This window comes from Daphnia carinata, unplaced genomic scaffold, assembly GCF_022539665.2.
Source record: "Daphnia carinata strain CSIRO-1 unplaced genomic scaffold, CSIRO_AGI_Dcar_HiC_V3 NW_026453132.1, whole genome shotgun sequence".
In the NCBI taxonomy this organism is placed as follows: domain Eukaryota; kingdom Metazoa; phylum Arthropoda; class Branchiopoda; order Diplostraca; family Daphniidae; genus Daphnia; species Daphnia carinata.
This window is the reverse complement of record NW_026712549.1, coordinates 1-27255: the sequence shown is the minus strand read 5'-3', so window position 1 is coordinate 27255 and position 27255 is coordinate 1. Positions and strand designations below refer to the sequence as shown.

At 33.4% G+C, this 27255-nt stretch overlaps 2 protein-coding genes and 1 long non-coding RNA gene across 4 annotated transcripts; 1 reads left to right on the top strand and 2 right to left on the bottom strand.

Moving 5' to 3' along the window:
• Positions 1–2621: 2621 nt before the first annotated feature.
• LOC130701636 (uncharacterized) lies at positions 2622–5546 on the bottom strand. The gene has a single exon (XM_057523569.1). It carries the CDS (start codon positions 5544–5546, stop codon positions 2622–2624), a length of 2925 nt encoding a protein of 974 aa, XP_057379552.1.
• A 5738-nt stretch (positions 5547–11284) lies between these two features.
• Positions 11285–12022, top strand: LOC130701637 (uncharacterized). The gene is made up of 2 exons (XM_057523570.2): positions 11285–11714; positions 11836–12022. The coding sequence occupies exons 1-2, from the start codon at positions 11368–11370 to the stop codon at positions 11966–11968; spliced, it is 480 nt and encodes a 159-aa protein (XP_057379553.1). The 5' UTR covers positions 11285–11367; the 3' UTR covers positions 11969–12022.
• Positions 12023–12268: 246 nt separating this feature from the next.
• LOC130701639 (uncharacterized) lies at positions 12269–13454 on the bottom strand. 2 transcript variants are annotated; one of them, XR_009004163.1, is made up of 6 exons: positions 13371–13454; positions 13183–13292; positions 12886–12989; positions 12722–12818; positions 12481–12639; positions 12269–12415 (listed from the first exon to the last, which is right to left on the bottom strand). It is a non-coding gene; the product is annotated as an uncharacterized LOC130701639 (long non-coding RNA). The 2 variants fall into 2 exon arrangements; XR_009004162.1 differs by having other exon boundaries at positions 12481–12574.
• Between the last annotated feature and the right edge of the window lie 13801 nt (positions 13455–27255).

Genomic DNA, 27255 nt, shown 5'->3' with positions numbered 1-27255 from the left:
ATATAGTATGAAACAGTGAGTTTCAATATCTACATTCAAACAGCATCAAATATACGTGTATTCAATGTGAATATAGTGTTATAGAATCAGTTTCATGATCTACATTCAACAGTATCAAATATACGTGTATTCAATGTGAATATAGTATGATACAGTGAGTTTCAATATCTACATTCAAACAGCATCAAATATACGTGTATTCAATGTGAATATAGTGTTATAGAATCAGTTTCATGATCTACATTGAAACAGTATCAAATATACGTGTATTCAATGTGAATATAGTGTTATAGAATCAGTTTCATGATCTACATTCAAACAGTATCAAATATACGTGTATTCAATGTGAATATAGTATGAAACAGTGAGTTTCAATATCTACATTCAAACAGCATCAAATATACGTGTATTCAATGTGAATATAGTGTGTGAATATAGTATGATCAGTGAGTTTCAATATCTACATTCAAACAGCATCAAATATACGTGTATTCAATGTGAATATAGTGTTATAGAATCAGTTTCATGATCTACATTCAAACAGTATCAAATATACGTGTATTCAATGTGAATATAGTATGATACAGTGAGTTTCAATATCTACATTCAAACAGCATCAAATATACGTGTATTCAATGTGAATATAGTATGATACAGTGAGTTTCAATATCTACATTCAAACAGCATCAAATATACGTGTATTCAATGTGAATATAGTGTTATAGAATCAGTTTCATGATCTACATTCAAACAGTATCAAATATACGTGTATTCAATGTGAATATAGTGTTATAGAATCAGTTTCATGATCAACATTCAAACAGTATCAAATATACGTGTATTCAATGTGAATATAGTATGAAACAGTGAGTTTCAATATCTACATTCAAACAGCATCAAATATACGTGTATTCAATGTGAATATAGTGTTATAGAATCAGTTTCATGATCTACATTCAAACAGTATCAAATATACGTGTATTCAATGTGAATATAGTATGATACAGTGAGTTTCAATATCTACATTCAAACAGCATCAAATATACGTGTATTCAATGTGAATATAGTATGATACAGTGAGTTTCAATATCTACATTCAAACAGCATCAAATATACGTGTATTCAATGTGAATATAGTATGATACAGTGAGTTTCAATATCTACATTCAAAAAGCATCAAATATACGTGTATTCAATGTGAATATAGTGTTATAGAATCAGTTTCATGATCTACATTCAAACAGTATCAAATATACGTGTATTCAATGTGAATATAGTGTTATAGAATCAGTTTCATGATCTACATTCAAACAGTATCAAATATACGTGTATTCAATGGGAATATAGTGTTATAGAATCAGTTTCATGATCTACATTCAAACAGTATCAAATATACGTGTATTCAATGTGAATATAGTATGATACAGTGAGTTTCAATATCTACATTCAAACAGCATCAAATATACGTGTATTCAATGTGAATATAGTGTTATAGAATCAGTTTCATGATCTACATTCAAACAGTATCAAATATACGTGTATTCAATGTGAATATAGTATGATACAGTGAGTTTCAATATCTACATTCAAACAGCATCAAATATACGTGTATTCAATGTGAATATAGTGTTATAGAATCAGTTTCATGATCTACATTCAAACAGTATCAAATATACGTGTATTCAATGTGAATATAGTACGATACAGTGAGTTTCAATATCTACATTCAAACAGCATCAAATATACGTGTATTCAATGTGAATATAGTATGATACAGTGAGTTTCAATATCTACATTCAAACAACATAAAATATACGTGTATTCAATGTGAATATAGTGTTATAGAATCAGTTTCATGATCTATATTCAAACAGTATCAAATATACGTGTATTCATTGTGAATATAGTATGATACAGTGAGTTTCAATATCTACATTCAAACAACATCAAATATACGTGTATTCAATGTGAATATAGTATGATACAGTGAGTTTCAATATCTACATTCAAACAGTATCAATTATACGTGTACTAGTATATGGCGGCCCGTCCCAGGACGGTAATAGGTAGAGTCTAGTTTTAAGTATCTGCCCTATGGTATTGTATATTTCAGCGATTTCTGTCTTCTTATTTGATTTTTGCTACCTATTTTTCGTTTTTCTCTTGTTCATGTACAACAACCGCCTGATGAAAATAAAAGAAAGGTTAATCCCAGTAGGAGACACTTGAACCCTTTTCAAATAGTCAAACCTTTTCCCCCATAGTCGAGTGTGACGTAGATTTTCATTCGTACTGATGGCGGAAGACGATGGAAAGAGGGAAAAAAAGGCTAACCCTAACTGGAGGCAGATTAAGCCGTTTAGCAGGCAGTGGAACCTCTTTCGCAGCTAGAAAAAAAAATCACTTTTCATCTATTCAATCATGTATAGTGTGCGCCTACCATTTGTTTCGTCAAAGAAAATAAATAGACAATTCACGGTTGAGCGCCTTTGGGAACTGCCCCCAAGGCCCTGCCCGTGCTCCTTATTTGGTCCGTAAACCGAGGCGGAATTTAGTTCCTCTTTTTTATGTTTGTCGATATCAATGGGTCGTTGATTTTTTCGTTTTTTGGCGGCTTACTACTAAAGAAGAACTTCCTTGTAAACAACGTTTTTGGTGAATACCTTGTTTTTCTCTTCTGCCGTAGAATGCGGAAGATTTCTAAGCAGTTTGCCTTGTTTCTCGGTTTCTTCGCACTGAACCTTGACACCTTGTCTTGACGTCGCCCGCGAGAATGCAACGTAAAGCTGTCCATGGCTAAAAACGGCTTTCGGAAGGTAGATCCCAACTCGGTCGAAGGTCTGTCCCTGCGACTTGTTTATGGTCATGGCAAAAGCCACAAGTACAGGGAACTGCAACCTCTTGAGTTTGAAGGGCAAGTCAGAGTCGGTGGGAGACATGGACATCCGTGGGAGGAAGACATTGTGCCCTTTGTGTTTCCCGGCCGCGATTTCTGCTACAATGAGGTTCTCGCGGAGTGCCTTGAGGATGAGCCTCGTGCCGTTACAAAGTCCCTGTCGCGAGTCAATGTTCTTTAGGAGAATGACGATAGCTCCTATTTTCAGTTTGAGTTGGTGCGTAGGTAACCCAGACACGTTGAAGGTGTTTAAAATTTCTGGAGGGTAGTTGGATATTTCTTCTGGGTCCTCTGAATCGATGGTGTCAATACTTTTGCAGACTTTAAGTGCGCCAGGCATCTCTCCAATAAACTTGTCGTTGATCCTGAGACAATCTTCGTTCTTGGGGCATAAGATAGCTCGGTTACAAATTTGTTCAGTCACGCCTTCGTTTAAGAGATCCGATGGATTTCCAAATACGTGTTCGATCAAAGTTGTTCGAATGTTGAGAAAGTCTTGCGGAATTTCGATGAGTTCTGGGTCGTTGAGTCGCGGTGTTTGTTGCAAGGATCCGTCTCCGAGTCGAATAAGCCAATCGGCGAAATCTTGACTACTGGCTTCGGTGCGCATGTTCTGCACTAATCGAAGCTGTCGGAAAAGATGCCAGGTAGCGTTGTTGATGATGGTCGCTTCCATGACTTTGACTCTGTTTCCGTGTCTCACAACGGGCAAGCACTGCCTAAAATCCCCACCGAGCAAGAGAACTTTACCACCATAGGGTTCAACACCATTATTCATGACGGTTTGGAAAAGATGATTGAGCGCGTCGAGGGCGTGGTTGGTTTTCATGGTAGCTTCGTCCGAAATTATAAGGCTGGCGTTCCTGATCATTTGCGCACTGTAGCTTCCTTCTTCGATTTTCGACCTTGTCGTCTCTGTTATTGGAGGGTAAATCTTAAATTGAGAATGGTAAGTTGACCCGTCTAGCAACAAAGTCGATGCGATCCCTGTTGAAGCCACTGCGATGACTTGCTTTCCTTGGCCTTGTAGGACGGTTATGAGGGTGTTGTAGAGAAAAGTCTTTCCCGTTCCTCCAGGACCATCCAGAAAATACTGTCGCGGATGTAAGTTGTCGACATCGTTAACGGCAGCCATTATTTGATTAAAGGCAGCGCGTTGCCCGTCGTTGAGTTGAGCCAGCAGCATTTCGCCAATCATTCTCTTTTCTGTTCGAGTGTTTTCGTTGTTTTCTTCTATCTGAACATCGATCATTTGGTTTATCAGATAGAAATCAGGAATAGGCAAGGAGAGATCTTCCATGGTCTGATTGTGGAGACGTAACTTATCCTGAATCCATTTCAACGTCAAATTCTTGGCCACGTTGACTTCGAGTCCGCTGTTTATGAAGTCTTCCATCAGATGGGTCAGGTTGGTTTCAAAGAGATGCAGAGCGTCAGAGGGATTGCAGAAGAGGCAAATGTCGACAAAGAGCTGCCTCAGCTGAAGAGGCATTTGAAATGCTGCCGCTTCTTCCATGGCTCTAGCCCAAGCGATGTCATCTTCCAACAAATTCCAAGCTATTGCTGCAGCTTTGAATGTAGGATGGACAACCTGGTCAATCGTTCGAAGATCTTCGAAGCTCGTTGGCCCCTTGACGTTGATGAGAAGCAACCGAAGGCAATAACGTTCAACTTGCCGTACGCCAACCGTGTATAGGCGACCGATGATCTTCGCCCTTTTCGCCCGACGTTTCCACGAATTGGTTTTCTTGACGAAAACGTAATGGTGGGGTATTTCTCTGTAGAAATATTGACAAGCGTCTTCATCGATGCAATTCAACTTGAAGTAAGCAGTCAGGTTGGTATCTCTCGAGGCGGCATTCATGGCGGCTTGCATTTCGTTTCCTGGCTGGAAAAAGACGGGCTGTTCTCGAGGCAAATGGACGGCCAGGCGATAGATGGCGTGCGAACGGTCAGAAAGTGGAAACTTGAATATTCGCCAACAAGCTTCTGGGGCGCTGACGTACCGCGTATCAAGATGGGATGTTATTTCGTCCCACTCCACCCTGGGTTTGTCCCCGTCTTCGAGCTGATATGTTCCCACTTTTTGATCTATTTTCAGACAGTCATACCCTTTGTAGACGTACTTGAAGATGTACTTGACGCTGACGATGGAAGCGCAATATTCGAGGTTGATGTGGGAATCAAACTTGAGCAATAACCAAGGGTTGTAGGGAACAACCCATCTGTTGTCCACTGTGAAATCCATCTGTCCTCGTTTCAAGTAATGTACAACTCCTGTATCTCGTCGCCTATAAGTAGGATAGCCGTTGTCGTTGACTATGGTCTCTTGGCTGTGTTGCTTTGGGAAAGACTTTGAGCATCGGTCTCCGTCCATGCAAGGGGACTTTTTGTTGATTAACCCACATGGACCGTGAATCATGTGGGCCATGACGATTTTATACAGTCTCGGATGCGTAGTTCTTTCTGGAATTTCTGCGCTGATAGTTGCATCGACATCTTCTGCTGTAGCGGGGGCGTCACGCTTGTCGATCCAAATAAGCATGTGGCAGTGGGGCAATCCTCGCTTTTGAAATTCAACGACGTGTATCCGTGCAGTTGCAAATCCCAACACCTGGCGCTTTTCAATGTCGTTGACCAACTCAATCATCTTTTGTCGAAATACTCTTGCTACTATATCGGGTCGATCAGACGACGTCAGATGACTGGGAATGTTGGCCGTGATCTCTTTCCACTTGGGGTTGTGCAGGTGAACGTCAAGAAAAATATGGGTTTGCCAAATTTTCCGCAGATAGCCATTGCATCTTGGTACGCTTGCTTCATCGCTCTTGGACTACCGATGAAACTCGATGGTAGAACGTGAAATGATCCGACCGTCAAGTTTTCTCGTTCTGCACGATTGTTTATGTAGTCCAAGAGACCATCGTATTGAGCCACGTGAAGTTCTGCCTGATGTTCGCGGATGTACTTCACGCGGTTGGCTTCAATTTTGACGTAAGAATCTACCAACCATTGCTGAGTGAGTGGTCCGCCGGCCAAGACGTTGTTAAAGTAATTCCTAATCGATATCAGAAAGCTGTAAAATTCACACTGCGTCACCCTCTTCCGTTTTCCTCCGCCACGATTCAATCGCTGTGGATCATTTTCGTCGTTATCAATTTGCTCGTCTGGTTCCGGTTCTGGTTCTTCCACTAACGGGTCGTTACCATCAACGGCTTCTAATGGTGGATTTACCATCTGCAGTATTTCGTTGAGCCTTTGGAAATTGAATTCGTCCTCTTCATTCCCATCCAATGCTTGCGCTGCTGTTTCCTCTCTTTCGCGACGTGTGGTTCTGCTATAAGGCATGTTAACATGCCATCCGTCGTCCCCGTTAGGAAATAGCAAAGGGTAAGTCATGGGGTCGCACATGGGTTGTTGTGTGTCTATTTGTATAAATTTTCTCCCCACGACTGGAATAAAGAGATGGCCCCGGATATCCCTTTTCGCTGGCGGCTCACCGTTAGAGCTTTTGAAAATTACTGCAATCTCGTTTATCATCGGGCTGTTGTAACGTCTTTTGTCGAGATTTTTCCGATCACTGCTGATGATCATACCCACTGTTTGATGCGGGAGATTCTCATGTTGGGCTCGGCGGTATTCTTCTTCAAGCACTTGACGCATCATCTTATAAATGGCTGCGTATGGATTCTTTTCTCGAAGCATTGCGTCCAATTCTTCCATTAAGTTCCTGCAGCACCCTGCATTTGATGAGAAACTGGATCTGAACTCGCTGGCCTGAGCAGCGTCAATGAAATAAAGATCGGCGTACTTGGGATTGTTCGTATTAGGACCGACGGTTGTGGTGTTGTGGTACACTTGACCGTGGATTCTGAAACAATAGGGTCCACGCCCTGTTGGTGATGAAATATTTGCTCCCAACGATGCAAAAGCGTGTGCGCTGTTGTAGCTGCGGATCTTGGTCATGAACGCTTTAGCCTTTGGATGGTCGTTCTGCAACAGTTTAGCCAGCGGTTGAGGGCACTCCTTTGGAGGTGGAAGAATTACCTTGCCTTTTCCGCAGCATTGAGTAAATTTCTTGTCTGTTGGTTGCTCACCCTTGAAATGTATGGCATTACATTCTCCGCACAAAATATCCATATCCCCACACTCATGCAATGGAACGCTCTCTTCAGTAACAAAGATTTTGCAAGCCGCACGATGAGTTCTCGGTACTCCATCGCGGTTGCGGGCAGCTAACAACTGTTCGCGGAAAGTGCGTTCTTCTTCTGTTTCAAGAGCCATAATCTCTGCATGTTCCAATGCGTTTATTGCGCGAAGTAATTCTTCGTCTTCGTCTTGCTCCTCACGGAGTGTTTCCATCCGTATACGACTTTCTTCTCGTCTTTCTTCTGTCTCGTCTTCTATCTCAACCGCTCTGTAGCTGGCAGTCTGTTCTCTGTTGAATTCCCGCCGTGCCTCAGCCTCTTCATGCGTTTCATCGATGAGATACATTTGGTGACGCAATCGATCCAGCGTTGCACGTGAAAGTCTCTCTTCTGCTGTACATCGTTCGCGTTGGAGTCGATGTCGCAAGTTATCTTCGATCAATCTTATCTTCCTGTCTTCAACAGTTTCAGCCATGCGCAGAGTTTGCTGCCGTTTTGCTTTGTCCTGTAGCCTTGCACGTTTTTCTTCTTCGTTTTCTTCTTCACGCAGGGATTGCTGTCGCAATGCTTGCTCTCGTAGCCTATCTTGTTGCACTTCTTCTGGTTCATTAGATCGACTCTCTCCTCTTTTTTCAGCCTCAACGTTTAGTCGTGCTGGCCTTTCTGTTTCGTTTTTCGTTTGACGCAGTCTCTTTCTATTTTCTTCTTCTTCATTTTTGCGGTCCAGATCTTCTTGATTTAAAGTCCGTTTATTCTCATCACGGAGGTATTTAGCCCTGTTTCTTTTGTCTTCTAAACGCTTTTCCTTGGCCTCTGCAGCTTCTTGAGCTCTTTTTTCTCTTTGTTTTTTATTTTTTTCCTCCTTTTCAGTATCGGTCAGTTGACGGCGAGGTGGCATCTCTGTTAGCAAATAATTCGTGGTTCCTTAATAGTTGATGGGAAGGGGCTTTTGGAGGTCCACACAAACAATAGCAGAAACAGTAACACAAACAATAGCAACAATGATTGGTAAGTAGAACCGTTCAAGACATCGCACCAGATGGTTGCTCAAAGTGTTATCTGCTAAAACCTTATAAAGTTGCTTGCCAAAACACGTAACACGATCTCTTCAGTGTATTGAAGGACTGTTCTCAAGTGACCAGAATGACGGAAATATTTACTTACTTGAATATTCAAGTGCAGATGCTCTTGTTTGCAGCGGGGCGGTTGTATGCGTCACGGAAGAATTTCGATGTGGCAGTATAGAAGAACTCGACGTCTTTCTAATAAAAGGAAAAAATAAACAAAAAATAAAATTAATGTGAAAAAGCAGTAAGGTCCTTGTTTGGGCAGACTTTAATTAAAGGTGAAATTTTCAAATAAGCACAGAAGTATATTTTTGCGTTTTCATTCAATTGAAATCAGTGTCATGTTGGATATGTCTTTCTGGGATGACTGCGTTCCAAGATTCTGGTATACTACACCATGTCTTCCAACATTTTTAATGTGCCATTCCATTTAAAAAACCTAAATTTCTTGTTTGAAAATTGAATCATGTAGCGTGTCTGTTAAATCTTGGAGCGCAGTCAAAGTATTACCAAATCAAGGAGAAAAAAGCCAGTTGTGTGAAATCTTAATCGTTTAATAGTATTACAAATGTTATTCATCAAAGAATTAACCGACTATTTTTTAAACGAAGCTAAAGAACCAACTTCACTTTAAGAAATGTTGTACGCAGTCAATCTTAATGCTCCATATGTCCTCCAGAAATAGTCTGCGTTCCAGAATCTTTTTGAACAATTCATTTGAAAACCACAATAGATTACTTTGAAGGTTAAACTTAAAACGTCCCCTGAAAATTTTGGAGAACAGTCATCATCACCTTCCTGTTACTAAAATCAGCGACTGAAAATAAAATTCTGTGAAAATATTGAAAAACACTACCATTCCAATACACATGTTATCCAGGAGATATTTGTTCTGGAATGTGTGGATGAAACATTCTATTTATGAACAATTTATGCATTCTTGGGAAGTTGAAAAATGTAACGGTCACCCAAAAACTTTGGAACGCAGTCAATATTTCTATTAGAAATATCAATCACAAAATAAATATTTTTCCCAGTTGTTGAGTAACTGCTCCCTAATTGGCATACATGAATTGTTTTTTTCAAAGTTGGAACATTGTTGCCTTCCCCCAAAACTTGGAACGCAGTCAGTCTTAAAATTTAGTCCACTCCACTTTAGGAAATGTTGTACGCAGTGAATCTTTATGCTACATATTTCCTCCACAAATGGATTGCGTTCCAGAATCTTTTTGAAACAATTCATTTGATAAACACAATAGATTACTTTAAAGGTTAAACTTGGAACGTCCCCTGAAAATTTTGAAAAACAGTCAACCTTCTTGTTACCAAAATCCACGACTGAAAATAAAATTCTGTGAAAATGTTGAAAAGCACTACCATTCCAATACACATGTTATCCAGGAGAAATTTGTTTTGGAATGTGTGGATAAAGCATTCCCTTTATGAGCAATACATTCATTCTTGGGAAGTTGAAAAATGTAACGGTCACCCAAAAACTTTGGAACGCAGTCAATATTTCTATTAGAAATATCAATCACAAAATAAATATTTTTCCCAGTTGTTGAGTAACTGCTCCCTAATTGGCATACATGAATTGTTTTTTTCAAAGTTGGAACATTGTTGCCTTCCCCCAAAACTTGGAACGCAGTCAGTCTTAAAATTTAGTCCACTCCACTTTAGGAAATGTTGTACGCAGTGAATCTTTATGCTACATATTTCCTCCACAAATGGATTGCGTTCCAGAATCTTTTTGAAACAATTCATTTGATAAACACAATAGATTACTTTAAAGGTTAAACTTGGAACGTCCCCTGAAAATTTTGAAAAACAGTCAACCTTCTTGTTACCAAAATCCACGACTGAAAATAAAATTCTGTGAAAATGTTGAAAAGCACTACCATTCCAATACACATGTTATCCAGGAGAAATTTGTTTTGGAATGTGTGGATAAAGCATTCCCTTTATGAGCAATACATTCATTCTTGGGAAGTTGAAAAATGTAACGGTCCCCCAAAAACTTTGGAACGCAGTGAATATGTCTATGAGAAATATCAATCACAAAATAAATATTTTTCCAGATGGTGAGTAACTGCTCCCTAATTGGCATACATGAATTATTCTGTTCAAAGTTGGAACATTGTTGCCTTCCCCCAAAACTTGGAACACAGTCAGTATTAAAAAATAGACCACTCCACTATAAGAAATGTTGTACGCAGTCAATCTTTATGCTATATGTCTTCCATAAATAGTCTTGTTCAAACATCTTTATGAAAAATACAATTTTCAAACCCAAATAAATTGCTGCGAATGTGAAATATTAATTTTCGATTGCAAAAAAGCTTTCTGTTAAAAACTAAAAAAGTGGAGGTGTGTGTTCTAGTGTTTACAGGAACTGTTCCTGAATAGGAACTCTGAAATGGTTTGTAAAGATAGAACACGGCAGTGGTCTCTTACAATCTCGGAAACACATGTAGTTTTCCCTATTTGTATGACACAGCATTCCATTTACCAATTTCTTGGTTCAATTGCAAGATGTTGGCCAACGTACACTGAATGTCACGTCAATTCAACTAATACATAGTATATATACATACAACAAATACAAATACTTACTTTAAATAAAAAAAAAATGATTTTTTTTTGGTTATTTGTTGTCAGGGTCGTCCAATGAAGATAACGGAGGAAAAATTGAAAAAAAAAACTTTTCAGAATGTATTTTAGGGATTACTAATTGATGAACCGTTCTCAGTACGTGCAATCTGTGTTTGCTGATTTCTTGTGTGGCTTATGGCAGTTGGTTTGCTTAACTATGCCATCTTCCGGTCGTTAAATTAGCCACACATTTGTTTTTCATGCGGTGTGAAATGAAAGCAAGGGACGGCTTTTAGTTGAGCAACTTTACTCGTTGTATTAGGAAGAAAACTGTTACAAACGTTGTCTCTAGCCGCGTTGTATTTCTTTTTCAATCAAGCACACCAGTAAAAGTTGTCAAAGTGGATTAATGGCGTCAGCATATTCACAAGAGCTAGTTTCTTCAATAGAAAGCATGGAGTCAGACGATGATAGTGTAGACCACATTTTGTCGCAAATGCCTCTCGTTGACGAAGAAGTCGTTGTGTCTGTCTTTGAAACGATCATGGAAGAAGAAGAAGAAGAAGAAGAAGAAAATCAAGTTTCGGTCGCTGCACTGGGGGACGGGAAGAAAAACATAGAGGAAAAAGTAGGCAGAGATAGTGAGCGTGAAGATGAAAGAAAGATGGAGCAGAGAATCGCAGAGAAAGAAGTAGGTGAAGCCGGTAATGATGGAGATGAAAATAATACAGAAAAGAGAAAAGTAGAGGAAGAAACAGATAAACACCATGACGAAGAAGAAGGTAGTATGATCGAAAAGGAATTGTTAGAAAAAAAGAGGAAAATCAATCGTGAAAGCAGGGAAATAGAACAAAAACTTAGGGAAATCAAGGAGAAGAAAAACATCGAAGAAAAAAGAAAAAAGGAAGCAGCGGCACTGCTGCGATATCGCAAGTATCCAGAGAACCAGGCCATCAGTTTAATGAAGGAAATGGAGAAGAGATTAGCAGAAGCGAGAACTGCTGCAAAACAGTAAGTATGCATTAAATCATGTTTAATTATCGTGTATATTTGCAGCTAAAACCTATATTGTTGTATATTAAAATCATATATGAATCGCATGTTCTAAATCAAAATTACCATTGTTTCCTAGGGCTTTCATGCACGCATCAGCTATGGAGACGATGGTAGGCTTGGCACGGCAACACGTACATTTGCTCACATGCAGGAGAGTGGCACTCGAACAAATGGATGATAAAATTGAAAAACCTGAAACCAAATTGTAAATAAAGGCGACTTTTCTGTAACGGTAGTTCCTTGTAACAGCAGACTAATAAAACTAAGCGTTTGTGAATTATTTGAAACGTTTTTTTTTTACTTTGAAATTATAATACTTGCACTATTCCGTCGGTATCTGATTTATGGGCCACAATTGAATTAGTAAACGATCGTTTTCTCACATTGTTCACGGCTAAACAAAGTTGGGAACCAATTGTGTTTGTGAAATTTGCAGCAAGCATCTGAGTGCAGCTTGTTCTGCATTAGTCACTTTTAGAACACAATTTGCAAATTTCAGAAACTGCCAATTCATATTCCAATACAAGCTGCAGCCTGTCACTGTATTGCACCAACATTGTTAAAATGTAACGGAACCAAAGAAGCAGCAGGTTTTTTTAAAGTATTTTAAGGTTTTTTTTTGTTTTTGCCCTTGCGTCACCGTTTCAATGAGGTACCTATTGACAAATGAACAATGAAAGGTTGAATGATGCTTGTTTTATATTACTGGTTGTGGTATTACTGTAATGCTGTCATTGTTATTTGCTGTATGCTTGTCACCTGTAAGTCTGGTATTACACTTTTTGCTCAGCAGTCCTCCTTCACGTAGCACTACACTGTGAAAGTTGCAAATAGAGTGTGTTTGAAAAATTTGCAGATTGAAACTCAAGTAATATTTCACCTGTAAATATTAGAAAATTTGTGTGATTCAGATGAAGCAACACTTTTTGAGAACGTAAACCATAGTCTATTGCTTACCATACCATATCAACACCTGTTGAAGGAGAACTGAAGTGGAAGTGAAGAGCGGGTGAGGATGGAGGTTCCTGTTGAATGTTTATATGTGGAGGTTTGAGGTACCTGATGAAAAATACATGTTGAATACCTTAAGCAAACATGTTTTGTTAAACTTAATGTAAAAGATTACTATCGTAGACCAGTAGTGCTGTGCACGTATAAGGTGACATTGCCTTTTGTTGATCAAATGTGAGCGAAAGAAATTTGTTGACTTCAGATGATGCCACTGCTGTTCTGGAATGTAGGCAATAGTAAATTAGTCAACACAAACATTTACACATCTAAAAATAAAACTGAATTAGAAATGCCAAGCCCGTTCAACTGGACAATGTTGAAAAAGTTGAACAACGTTAACTTGAGGGTAATGTAACTTGTTGCAGGCTAATATCTGCAAATGAGTTATATAAATTTGAATGTAGGATGTTACCTGTTTAATTGTGCAGGAAAAAAAACGTTTTCTATTACAATACATCCAATGGCTGTCTTTTGGGAGAGCTAAGAGACATCAAAACAAACTACTGGCAACTGAATTATCACCTGTTCAAATGAAAATTATATTGAAACAAACAGAAATGTTGAATTTTAGGAAAAAATGTGGTATAAGAAATCGCTTACCTTAGTTAAAACATGACAGCCGGACGATTTTTTCTACGTCGTTTGGTAGCTGAATTTCGTCTGACGTCAATGTGTCAATGATGGTGGAAAGGATTGCTAAAATGCGAAATGTGGTGATTGGAAATGACTAATAAAAGGAAAAACATAAAATGGGAAAAGGTTAAGCTGAGCCGTAGGCAGGTCGAACCTTTTTTCAGGTAGTCGAACCTTTTTCAGGTAGTCGAACCTTTTTTCAGGTAGTCGAACCTTTTTCCAGGTAGAAAAAAAACACGTGATGAGTGTTATAGTATCAGTTTCAATGATCTACATTCAAACAGTATCAAATATACGTGTATTCAATGTGAATATAGTATGATACAGTGAGTTTCAATATCTACATTCAAACAGCATCAAATATACTACATTCAAACAGTATCAATTATACGTGTATTCAATGTGAATATAGTGTTATAGTATCAGTTTCATGATCTACATTCAAACAGTATCAAATATACGTGTATTCAATGTGAATATAGTATGATACAGTGAGTTTCAATATCTACATTCAAACAGCATCAAATATACGTGTATTCAATGTGAATATAGTATGATACAGTGAGTTTCAATATCTACATTCAAACAGCATCAAATATACGTGTATTCAATGTGAATATAGTGTTATAGAATCAGTTTCATGATCTACATTCAAACAGTATCAAATATACGTGTATTCAATGTGAATATAGTATGATACAGTGAGTTTCAATATCTACATTCAAACAGCATCAAATATACGTGTATTCAATGTGAATATAGTGTTATAGAATCAGTTTCATGATCTACATTCAAACAGTATCAAATATACGTGTATTCAATGTGAATATAGTGTTATAGAATCAGTTTCATGATCTACATTCAAACAGTATCAAATATACGTGTATTCAATGTGAATATAGTGTGATACAGTGAGTTTCAATATCTACATTCAAACAGTATCAAATATACGTGTATTCAATGTGAATATAGTATGATACAGTGAGTTTCAATATCTACATTCAAACAGCATCAAATATACGTGTATTCAATATGAATATAGTGTTATAGAATCAGTTTCATGATCTATATTCAAACAGTATCAAATATACGTGTAGTCAATGTGAATATAGTATGATACAGTGAGTTTCAATATCTACATTCAAACAGCATCAAATATACGTGTATTCAATGTGAATATAGTATGATACAGTGAGTTTCAATATCTACATTCAAACAGTATCAAATATACGTGTATTCAATGTGAATATAGTGTTATAGAATCAGTTTCATGATCTACATTCAAACAGTATCAAATATACGTGTATTCAATGTGAATATAGTATGATACAGTGAGTTTCAATATCTACATTCAAACAGCATCAAATATACGTGTATTCAATGTGAATATAGTATGATACAGTGAGTTTCAATATCTACATTCAAACAGCATCAAATATACGTGTATTCAATGTGAATATAGTGTTATAGAATCAGTTTCATGATCTACATTCAAACAGTATCAAATATACGTGTATTCAATGTGAATATAGTGTTATAGAATCAGTTTCATGATCTACATTCAAACAGTATCAAATATACGTGTATTCAATGTGAATATAGTATGATACAGTGAGTTTCAATATCTACATTCAAACAGCATCAAATATACGTGTATTCAATGTGAATATAGTATGATACAGTGAGTTTCAATATCTACATTCAAACAGTATCAAATATACGTGTATTCAATGTGAATATAGTATGATACAGTGAGTTTCAATATCTACATTCAAACAGCATCAAATATACGTGTATTCAATGTGAATATAGTATGATACAGTGAGTTTCAATATCTACATTCAAACAGCATCAAATATACGTGTATTCAATGTGAATATAGTGTTATAGAATCAGTTTCATGATCTACATTCAAACAGTATCAAATATACGTGTATTCAATGTGAATATAGTATGATACAGTGAGTTTCAATATCTACATTCAAACAGCATCAAATATACGTGTATTCAATGTGAATATAGTATGATACAGTGAGTTTCAATATCTACATTCAAACAGCATCAAATATACGTGTATTCAATGTGAATATAGTGTTATAGAATCAGTTTCATGATCTACATTCAAACAGTATCAAATATACGTGTATTCAATGTGAATATAGTATGATACAATGAGTTTCAATATCTACATTCAAACAGTATCAAATATACGTGTATTCAATGTGAATATAGTGTGATACAGTGAGTTTCAATATCTACATTCAAACAGTATCAAATATACGTGTATTCAATGTGAATATAGTATGATACAGTGAGTTTCAATATCTACATTCAAACAGCATCAAATATACGTGTATTCAATGTGAATATAGTGTTATAGAATCAGTTTCATATCTACATTCAAACAGTATCAAATATACGTGTATTCAATGTGAATATAGTATTATAGAATCAGTTTCATGATCTACATTCAAACAGTATCAAATATACGTGTATTCAATGTGAATATAGTGTTATAGAATCAGTTTCATGATCTACATTCAAACAGTATCAAATATACGTGTATTCAATGTGAATATAGTATGATACAGTGAGTTTCAATATCTACATTCAAACAGCATCAAATATACGTGTATTCAATGTGAATATAGTATGATTCAGTGAGTTTCATGATCTACATTCAAACAGTATCAAATATACGTGTATTCAATGTGAATATAGTATGATACAGTGAGTTTCAATATCTACATTCAAACAGCATCAAATATACGTGTATTCAATGTGAATATAGTGTGATACAGTGAGTTTCAATATCTACATTCAAACAGTATCAAATATACGTGTATTCAATGTGAATATAGTGTTATAGTATCAGTTTCAATGATCTACATTCAAACAGTATCAAATATACGTGTATTCAATGTGAATATAGTATGATACAGTGAGTTTCAATATCTACATTCAAACAGCATCAAATATACGTGTATTCAATGTGAATATAGTATGATACAGTGAGTTTCAATATCTACATTCAAACAGCATCAAATATACGTGTATTCAATGTGAATATAGTGTTATAGAATCAGTTTCAATATCTACATTCAAACAGCATCAAATATACGTGTATTCAATGTGAATATAGTATGATACAGTGAGTTTCAATATCTACATTCAAACAGCATCAAATATACGTGTATTCAATGTGAATATAGTGTTATAGAGTCAGTTTCAATATCTACATTCAAACAGTATCAAATATACGTGTATTCAATGTGAATATAGTATGATACAGTGAGTTTCAATATCTACATTCAAACAGCATCAAATATACGTGTATTCAATGTGAATATAGTATGATACAGTGAGTTTCAATATCTACATTCAAACAGCATCAAATATACGTGTATTCAATGTGAATATAGTGTTATAGAATCAGTTTCATGATCTACATTCAAACAGTATCAAATATACGTGTATTCAATGTGAATATAGTATGATACAGTGAGTTTCAATATCTACATTCAAACAGCATCAAATATACGTGTATTCAATGTGAATATAGTGTTATAGAATCAGTTTCATGATCTACATTCAAACAGTATCAAATATACGTGTATTCAATGTGAATATAGTGTTATAGAATCAGTTTCATGATCTACATTCAAACAGTATCAAATATACGTGTATTCAATGTGAATATAGTATGATACAGTGAGTTTCAATATCTACATTCAAACAGCATCAAATATACGTGTATTCAATGTGAATATAGTGTTATAGAATCAGTTTCATGATCTACATTCAAACAGTATCAAATATACGTGTATTCAATGTGAATATAGTATGATACAATGAGTTTCAATATCTACATTCAAACAGCATCAAATATACGTGTATTCAATGTGAATATAGTATGATACAGTGAGTTTCAATATCTACATTCAAACAGCATCAAATATACGTGTATTCAATGTGAATATAGTGTTATAGAATCAGTTTCATGATCTACATTCAAACAGTATCAAATATACGTGTATTCAATGTGAATATAGTATGATACAGTGAGTTTCAATATCTACATTCAAACAGTATCAAATATACGTGTATTCAATGTGAATATAGTATGATACAATCAGTTTCAATATCTACATTCAAACAGCATCAAATATACGTGTATTCAATGTGAATATAGTGTTATAGAATCAGTTTCATGATCTACATTCAAACAGTATCAAATATACGTGTATTCAATGTGAAAATAGTATGATACAGTGAGTTTCAATATCTACATTCAAACAGCATCAAATATACGAGTATTCAATGTGAATATAGTATGAAACAGTGAGTTTTATTCAATGTGAATATAGTATGATACAGTGAGTTTCAATATCTACATTCAAACAGCATCAAATATACGTGTATTCAATGTGAATATAGTGTTATAGAATCAGTTTCATGATCTACATTCAAACAGTATCAAATATACGTGTATTCAATGTGAATATAGTATGATACAGTGAGTTTCAATATCTACATTCAAACAGCATCAAATATACGTGTATTCAATGTGAATATAGTATGATACAGTGAGTTTCAATATCTACATTCAAACAGCATCAAATATACGTGTATTCAATGTGAATATAGTATGATACAGTGAGTTTCAATATCTACATTCAAACAGCATCAAATATACGTGTATTCAATGTGAATATAGTGTTATAGAATCAGTTTCATGATCTACATTCAAACAGCATCAAATATACGTGTATTGAATGTGAATATAGTAGGAAACAGTGAGTTTCAATATCTACATTCAAACAGCATCAAATATACGTGTATTCAATGTGAATATAGTGTTATAGAATCAGTTTCATGATCTACATTCCAACAGTATCAAATATACGTGTATTCAATGTGAATATAGTATAATACAATGAGTTTCAATATCTACATTCAAACAGCATCAAATATACGTGTATTCAATGTGAATATAGTGTTATAGAATCAGTTTCATGATCTACATTCAAACAGTATCAAATATACGTGTATTCAATGTGAATATAGTGTTATAGAATCAGTTTCATGATCTACATTTAAACAGTATCAAATATACGTGTATTCAATGTGAATATAGTGTTATAGAATCAGTTTCATGATCTACATTCAAACAGTATCAAATATACGTGTATTCAATGTGAATATAGTATGATACAATGAGTTTCAATATCTACATTCAAACAGCATCAAATATACGTGTATTCAATGTGAATATAGTGTTATAGAATCAGTTTCATGATCTACATTCAAACAGCATCAAATATACGTGTATTCAATGTGAATATAGTGTGATAACAGTGAGTTTCAATATCTACATTCAAACAGCATCAAATATACGTGTATTCAATGTGAATATAGTATGATAGAGTGAGTTTCAATATCTACATTCAAACAGCTTCAAATATACGTGTATTCAATGTGAATATAGTGTTATAGAATCAGTTTCATGATCTACATTCAAACAGTATCAAATATACGTGTATTCAATGTGAATATAGTATGATACAATGAGTTTCAATATCTACATTCAAACAGTATCAAATATACGTGTATTCAATGTGAATATAGTATGATACAGTGAGTTTCAATATCTACATTCAAACAGCATCAAATATACGTGTATTCAATGTGAATATAGTATGATACAGTGAGTTTCAATATCTACATTCAAACAGCATCAAATATACGTGTATTCAATGTGAATATAGTGTTATAGAATCAGTTTCATGATCTACATTCAAACAGTATCAAATATACGTGTATTCAATGTGAATATAGTAGGAAACAGTGAGTTTCAATATCTACATTCAAACAGCATCAAATATACGTGTATTCAATGTGAATATAGTGTTGTAGAATCAGTTTCATGATCTACATTCCAACAGTATCAAATATACGTGTATTCAATGTAAATATAGTATAATACAGTGAGTTTCAGTATCTACATTCAAACAGCATCAAATATACGTGTATTCAATGTGAATATAGTGTTATAGAATCAGTTTCATGATCTACATTCAAACAGCATCAAATATACGTGTATTCAATGTATATATAGTGTTATAGAATCAGTTTCATGATCTACATTCAAACAGTATCAAATATACGTGTATTCAATGTGAATATAGAGTTATAGAATCAGTTTCATGATCTACATTCAAACAGTATCAAATATACGTGTATTCAATGTGAATATAGTATGATACAGTGAGTTTCAATATCTACATTCAAACAGCATCAAATATACGTGTATTCAATGTGAATATAGTGTTATAGAATCAGTTTCATGATCTACATTCAAACAGTATCAAATATACGTGTATTCAATGTGAATATAGTATGATACAATGAGTTTCAATATCTACATTCAAACAGTATCAAATATACGTGTATTCAATGTGAATATAGTGTTATAGAATCAGTTTCATGATCTACATTCAAACAGTATCAAATATACGTGTATTCAATGTGAATATAGTGTTATAGAATCAGTTTCATGATCTACATTCAAACAGTATCAAATATACGTGTATTCAATGTGAATATAGTGTTATAGAATCAGTTTCATGATCTACATTCAAACAGTATCAAATATACGTGTATTCAATGTGAATATAGTATGACACGGTGAGTTTCAATATCTACATTCAAACAGTATCAAATATACGTGTATTCAATGTGAATATAGTATGATACAGTGAGTTTCAATATCTACATTCAAACAGCATCAAATATACGTGTATTCAATGTGAATATAGTGTTATAGAATCAGTTTCATGATCTACATTCAAACAGTATCAAATATACGTGTATTCAATGTGAATATAGTATGATACCGTGAGTTTCAATATCTACATTCAAACAGCATCAAATATACGTGTATTCAATGTGAATATAGTGTTATAGAATCAGTTTCATGATCTACATTCAAACAGTATCAAATATACGTGTATTCAATGTGAATATACTATGATACAGTGAGTTTCAATATCTACATTCAAACAGCATCAAATATACGTGTATTCAATGTGAATATAGTATGATACAGTGAGTTTCAATATCTACATTCAAACAGCATCAAATATACGTGTATTCAATGTGAATATAGTATGATACAGTGAGTTTCAATATCTACATTCAAACAGCATCAAATATACGTGTATTCAATGTGAATATAGTGTTATAGAATCAGTTTCATGATCTACATTCAAACAGTATCAAATATACGTGTATTCAATGTGAATATAGTATGATACGGTGAGTTTCAATATCTACATTCAAACAGCATCAAATATACGTGTATTCAATGTGAATATAGTGTTATAGAATCAGTTTCATGATCTACATTCAAACAGTATCAAATATACGTGTATTCAATGTGAATATAGTATGATACAGTGAGTTTCAATATCTACATTCAAACAGCATCAAATATACGTGTATTCAATGTGAATATAGTGTTATACAGTGAGTTTCAATATCTACATTCAAACAGCATCAAATATACGTGTATTCAATGTGAATATAGTGTTATAGAATCAGTTTCATGATCTACATTCAAACAGTATCAAATATACGTGTATTCAATGTGAATATAGTATGATACAGTGAGTTTCATGATCTACATTCAAACAGCATCAAATATACGTGTATTCAATGTGAATATATTGTTATAGAATCAGTTTCATGATCTACATTCAAACAGTATCAAATATACGTGTATTCAATGTGAATATAGTGTGATACAGTGAGTTTCAATATCTACATTCAAACAGCATCAAATATACGTGTATTCAATGTGAATATAGTATGATACAATGAGTTTCAATATCTACATTCAAACAGCATCAAATATACGTGTATTCAATGTGAATATAGTGTTATAGAATCAGTTTCATGATCTACATTCAAACAGTATCAAATATACGTGTATTCAATGTGAATATAGTATGATACAATGAGTTTCAATATCTACATTCAAACAGCATCAAATATACGTGTATTCAATGTGAATATAGTGTTATAGAATCAGTTTCATGATCTACATTCAAACAGTATCAAATATACGTGTATTCAATGTGAATATAGTATGATACAGTGAGTTTCAATATCTACATTCAAACAGCATCAAATATACGTGTATTCAATGTGAATATAGTATGATACAGTGAGTTTCAATATCTACATTCAAACAGCATCAAATATACGTGTATTCAATGTGAATATAGTGTTATAGAATCAGTTTCATGATCTACATTCAAACAGTATCAAATATACGTGTATTCAATGTGAATATAGTGTTATAGAATCAGTTTCATGATCTACATTCAAACAGTATCAAATATACGTGTATTCAATGTGAATATAGTATGATACAGTGAGTTTCAATATCTACATTCAAACAGCATCAAATATACGTGTATTCAATGTGAATATAGTGTTATAGAATCAGTTTCATGATCTACATTCAAACAGTATCAAATATACGTGTATTCAATGTGAATATAGTATTATACAGTCAGTTTCAATATCTACATTCAAACAGTATCAAATATACGTGTATTCAATGTGAATATAGTGTTATAGAATCAGTTTCATGATCTACATTCAAACAGTATCAAATATACGTGTATTCAATGTGAATATAGTATGATACAGTGAGTTTCAATATCTACATTCAAACAGTATCAAATATACGTGTATTCAATGTGAATATAGTGTTATAGAATCAGTTTCAATATCTACATTCAAACAGTATCAAATATACGTGTATTCAATGTGAATATAGTGTTATAGAATCAGTTTCATGATCTACATTCAAACAGTATCAAATATACGTGTATTCAATGTGAATATAGTATGATACAGTGAGTTTCAATATCTACATTCAAACAGCATCAAATATACGTGTATTCAATGTGAATATAGTATGATACAGTGAGTTTCAATATCTACATTCAAACAGCATCAAATATACGTGTATTCAATGTGAATATAGTGTTATAGAATCAGTTTCATGATCTACATTCAAACAGTATCAAATATACGTGTATTCAATGTGAATATAGTATGATACAGTGAGTTTCAATATCTACATTCAAACAGCATCAAATATACGTGTATTCAATGTGAATATAGTGTTATAGAATCAGTTTCATGATCTACATTCAAACAGTATCAAATATACGTGTATTCAATGTGAATATAGTGTTATAGAATCAGTTTCATGATCTACATTCAAACAGTATCAAATATACGTGTATTCAATGTGAATATAGTATGATACAGTGAGTTTCAATATCTACATTCAAACAGCATCAAATATACGTGTATTCAATGTGAATATAGTGTTATAGAATCAGTTTCATGATCTACATTCAAACAGCATCAAATATACGTGTATTCAATGTGAATATAGTGTTATAGAATCAGTTTCATGATCTACATTCAAACAGTATCAAATATACGTGTATTCAATGTGAATATAGTATGATACAGTGAGTTTCAATATCTACATTCAAACAGCATCAAATATACGTGTATTCAATGTGAATATAGTATGATACAGTGAGTTTCAATATCTACATTCAAACAGCATCAAATATACGTGTATTCAATGTGAATATAGTATGATAGAGTGAGTTTCAATATCTACATTCAAACAGCATCAAATATACGTGTATTCAATGTGAATATAGTGTTATAGAATCAGTTTCATGATCTACATTCAAACAGTATCAAATATACGTGTATTCAATGTGAATATAGTATGATACAGTGAGTTTCAATATCTACATTCAAACAGCATCAAATATACGTGTATTCAATGTGAATATAGTATGATACAGTGAGTTTCAATATCTACATTCAAACAGCATCAAATATACGTGTATTCAATGTGAATATAGTATGATACAGTGAGTTTCAATATCTACATTCAAACAGCATCAAATATACGTGTATTCAATGTGAATATAGTGTTATAGAATCAGTTTCATGATCTACATTTAAACAGTATCAAATATACGTGTATTCAATGTGAATATAGTATGATACAGTGAGTTTCAATATCTACATTCAAACAGCATCAAATATACGTGTATTCAATGTGAATATAGTGTTATATAATCAGTTTCATGATCTACATTCAAACAGTATCAAATATACGTGTATTCAATGTGAATATAGTATGATACAGTGAGTTTCAATATCTACATTCAAACAGCATCAAATATACGTGTATTCAATGTGAATATAGTGTTATAGAATCAGTTTCATGATCTACATTTAAACAGTATCAAATATACGTGTATTCAATGTGAATATAGTATGATACAGTGAGTTTCAATATCTACATTCAAACAGCATCAAATATACGTGTATTCAATGTGAATATAGTATGATACAGTGAGTTTCAATATCTACATTCAAACAGTATCAAATATACGTGTATTCAATGTGAATATAGTGTTATACAGTGAGTTTCAAGATCTACATTCAAACAGCATCAAATATACGTGTATTCAATGTGAATATAGTGTTATAGAATCAGTTTCATGATCTACATTCAAACAGTATCAAATATACGTGTATTCAATGTGAATATAGTATGATACAGTGAGTTTCAATATCTACATTCAAACAGCATCAAATATACGTGTATTCAATGTGAATATAGTGTTATAGAATCAGTTTCATGATCTACATTCAAACAGTATCAAATATACGTGTATTCAATGTGAATATAGTATGATACAGTGAGTTTCAATATCTACATTCAAACAGCATCAAATATACGTGTATTCAATGTGAATATAGTGTTATAGAATCAGTTTCATGATCTACATTCAAACAGTATCAAATATACGTGTATTCAATGTGAATATAGTATGATACAGTGAGTTTCAATATCTACATTCAAACAGCATCAAATATACGTGTATTCAATGTGAATATAGTATGATACAGTGAGTTTCAATATCTACATTCAAACAGCATCAAATATACGTGTATTCAATGTGAATATAGTGTTATAGAATCAGTTTCATGATCTACATTCAAACAGTATCAAATATACGTGTATTCAATGTGAATATAGTATGATACAGTGAGTTTCAATATCTACATTCAAACAGCATCAAATATACGTGTATTCAATGTGAATATAGTATGATACAGTGAGTTTCAATATCTACATTCAAACAGCATCAAATATACGTGTATTCAATGTGAATATAGTATGATACAGTGAGTTTCAATATCTACATTCAAACAGCATCAAATATACGTGTATTCAATGTGAATATAGTGTTATAGAATCAGTTTCATGATCTACATTCAAACAGTATCAAATATACGTGTATTCAATGTGAATATAGTGTTATAGAATCAGTTTCATGATCTACATTCAAACAGTATCAAATATACGTGTATTCAATGTGAATATAGTGTTATAGAATCAGTTTCATGATCTACATTCAAACAGTATCAAATATACGTGTATTCAATGTGAATATAGTGTTATAGAATCAGTTTCATGATCTACATTCAAACAGCATCAAATATACGTGTATTCAATGTGAATATAGTGTTATAGAATCAGTTTCATATCTACATTCAAACAGTATCAAATATACGTGTATTCAATGTGAATATAGTATGATACAGTGAGTTTCAATATCTACATTCAAACAGCATCAAATATACGTGTATTCAATGTGAATATAGTATGATACAGTGAGTTTCAATATCTACATTCAAACAGTATCAAATATACGTGTATTCAATGTGAATATAGTGTTATAGAATCAGTTTCATGATCTACATTCAAACAGTATCAAATATACGTGTATTCAATGTGAATATAGTGTTATAGAATCAGTTTCATGATCTACATTCAAACAGTATCAAATATACGTGTATTCAATGTGAATATAGTATGATACAGTGAGTTTCAATATCTACATTCAAACAGCATCAAATATACGTGTATTCAATGTGAATATAGTGTTATAGAATCAGTTTCATGATCTACATTCAAACAGTATCAAATATACGTGTATTCAATGTGAATATAGTGTTATAGAATCAGTTTCATGATCTACATTCAAACAGTATCAAATATACGTGTATTCAATGTGAATATAGTGTTATAGAATCAGTTTCATGATCTACATTCAAACAGTATCAAATATACGTGTATTCAATGTGAATATAGTATGATACAGTGAGTTTCAATATCTACATTCAAACAGCATCAAATATACGTGTATTCAATGTGAATATAGTGTTATAGAGTGAGTTTCAATATCTACATTCAAACAGCATCAAATATACGTGTATTCAATGTGAATATAGTGTTATACAATCAGTTTCATGATCTACATTCAAACAGTATCAAATATACGTGTATTCAATGTGAATATAGTATGATACAGTGAGTTTCAATATCTACATTCAAACAGCATCAAATATACGTGTATTCAATGTGAATATAGTATGATACAGTGAGTTTCAATATCTACATTCAAACAGCATCAAATATACGTGTATTCAATGTGAATATAGTGTTATAGAATCAGTTTCAATATCTACATTCAAACAGCATCAAATATACGTGTATTCAATGTGAATATAGTATGATACAGTGAGTTTCAATATCTACATTCAAACAGCATCAAATATACGTGTATTCAATGTGAATATAGTGTTATAGAATCAGTTTCATGATCTACATTCAAACAGTATCAAATATACGTGTATTCAATGTGAATATAGTGTTATAGAATCAGTTTCATGATCTACATTCAAACAGTATCAAATATACGTGTATTCAATGTGAATATAGTATGATACAGTGAGTTTCAATATCTACATTCAAACAGCATCAAATATACGTGTATTCAATGTGAATATAGTGTTATACAGAATGAGTTTCAATATCTACATTCAAACAGCATCAAATATACGTGTATTCAATGTGAATATAGTGTTATAGAATCAGTTTCATGATCTACATTCAAACAGTATCAAATATACGTGTATTCAATGTGAATATAGTGTTATAGAATCAGTTTCATGATCTACATTCAAACAGTATCAAATATACGTGTATTCAATGTGAATATAGTGTTATACAGTGAGTTTCAATATCTACATTCAAACAGCATCAAATATACGTGTATTCAATGTGAATATAGTGTTATACAGTCAGTTTCAATATCTACATTCAAACAGTATCAAATATACGTGTATTCAATGTGAATATAGTGTTATAGAATCAGTTTCATGATCTACATTCAAACAGTATCAAATATACGTGTATTCAATGTGAATATAGTGTTATAGAATCAGTTTCAATATCTACATTCAAACAGCATCAAATATACGTGTATTCAATGTGAATATAGTATGATACAGTGAGTTTCAATATCTACATTCAAACAGCATCAAATATACGTGTATTCAATGTGAATATAGTGTTATAGAATCAGTTTCATGATCTACATTCAAACAGTATCAAATATACGTGTATTCAATGTGAATATAGTATGATACAGTGAGTTTCAATATCTACATTCAAACAGCATCAAATATACGTGTATTCAATGTGAATATAGTATGATACAGTGAGTTTCAATATCTACATTCAAACAGCATCAAATATACGTGTATTCAATGTGAATATGGTATGATACAGTGAGTTTCAATATCTACATTCAAAAAGCATCAAATATACGTGTATTCAATGTGAATATAGTGTTATAGAATCAGTTTCATGATCTACATTTAA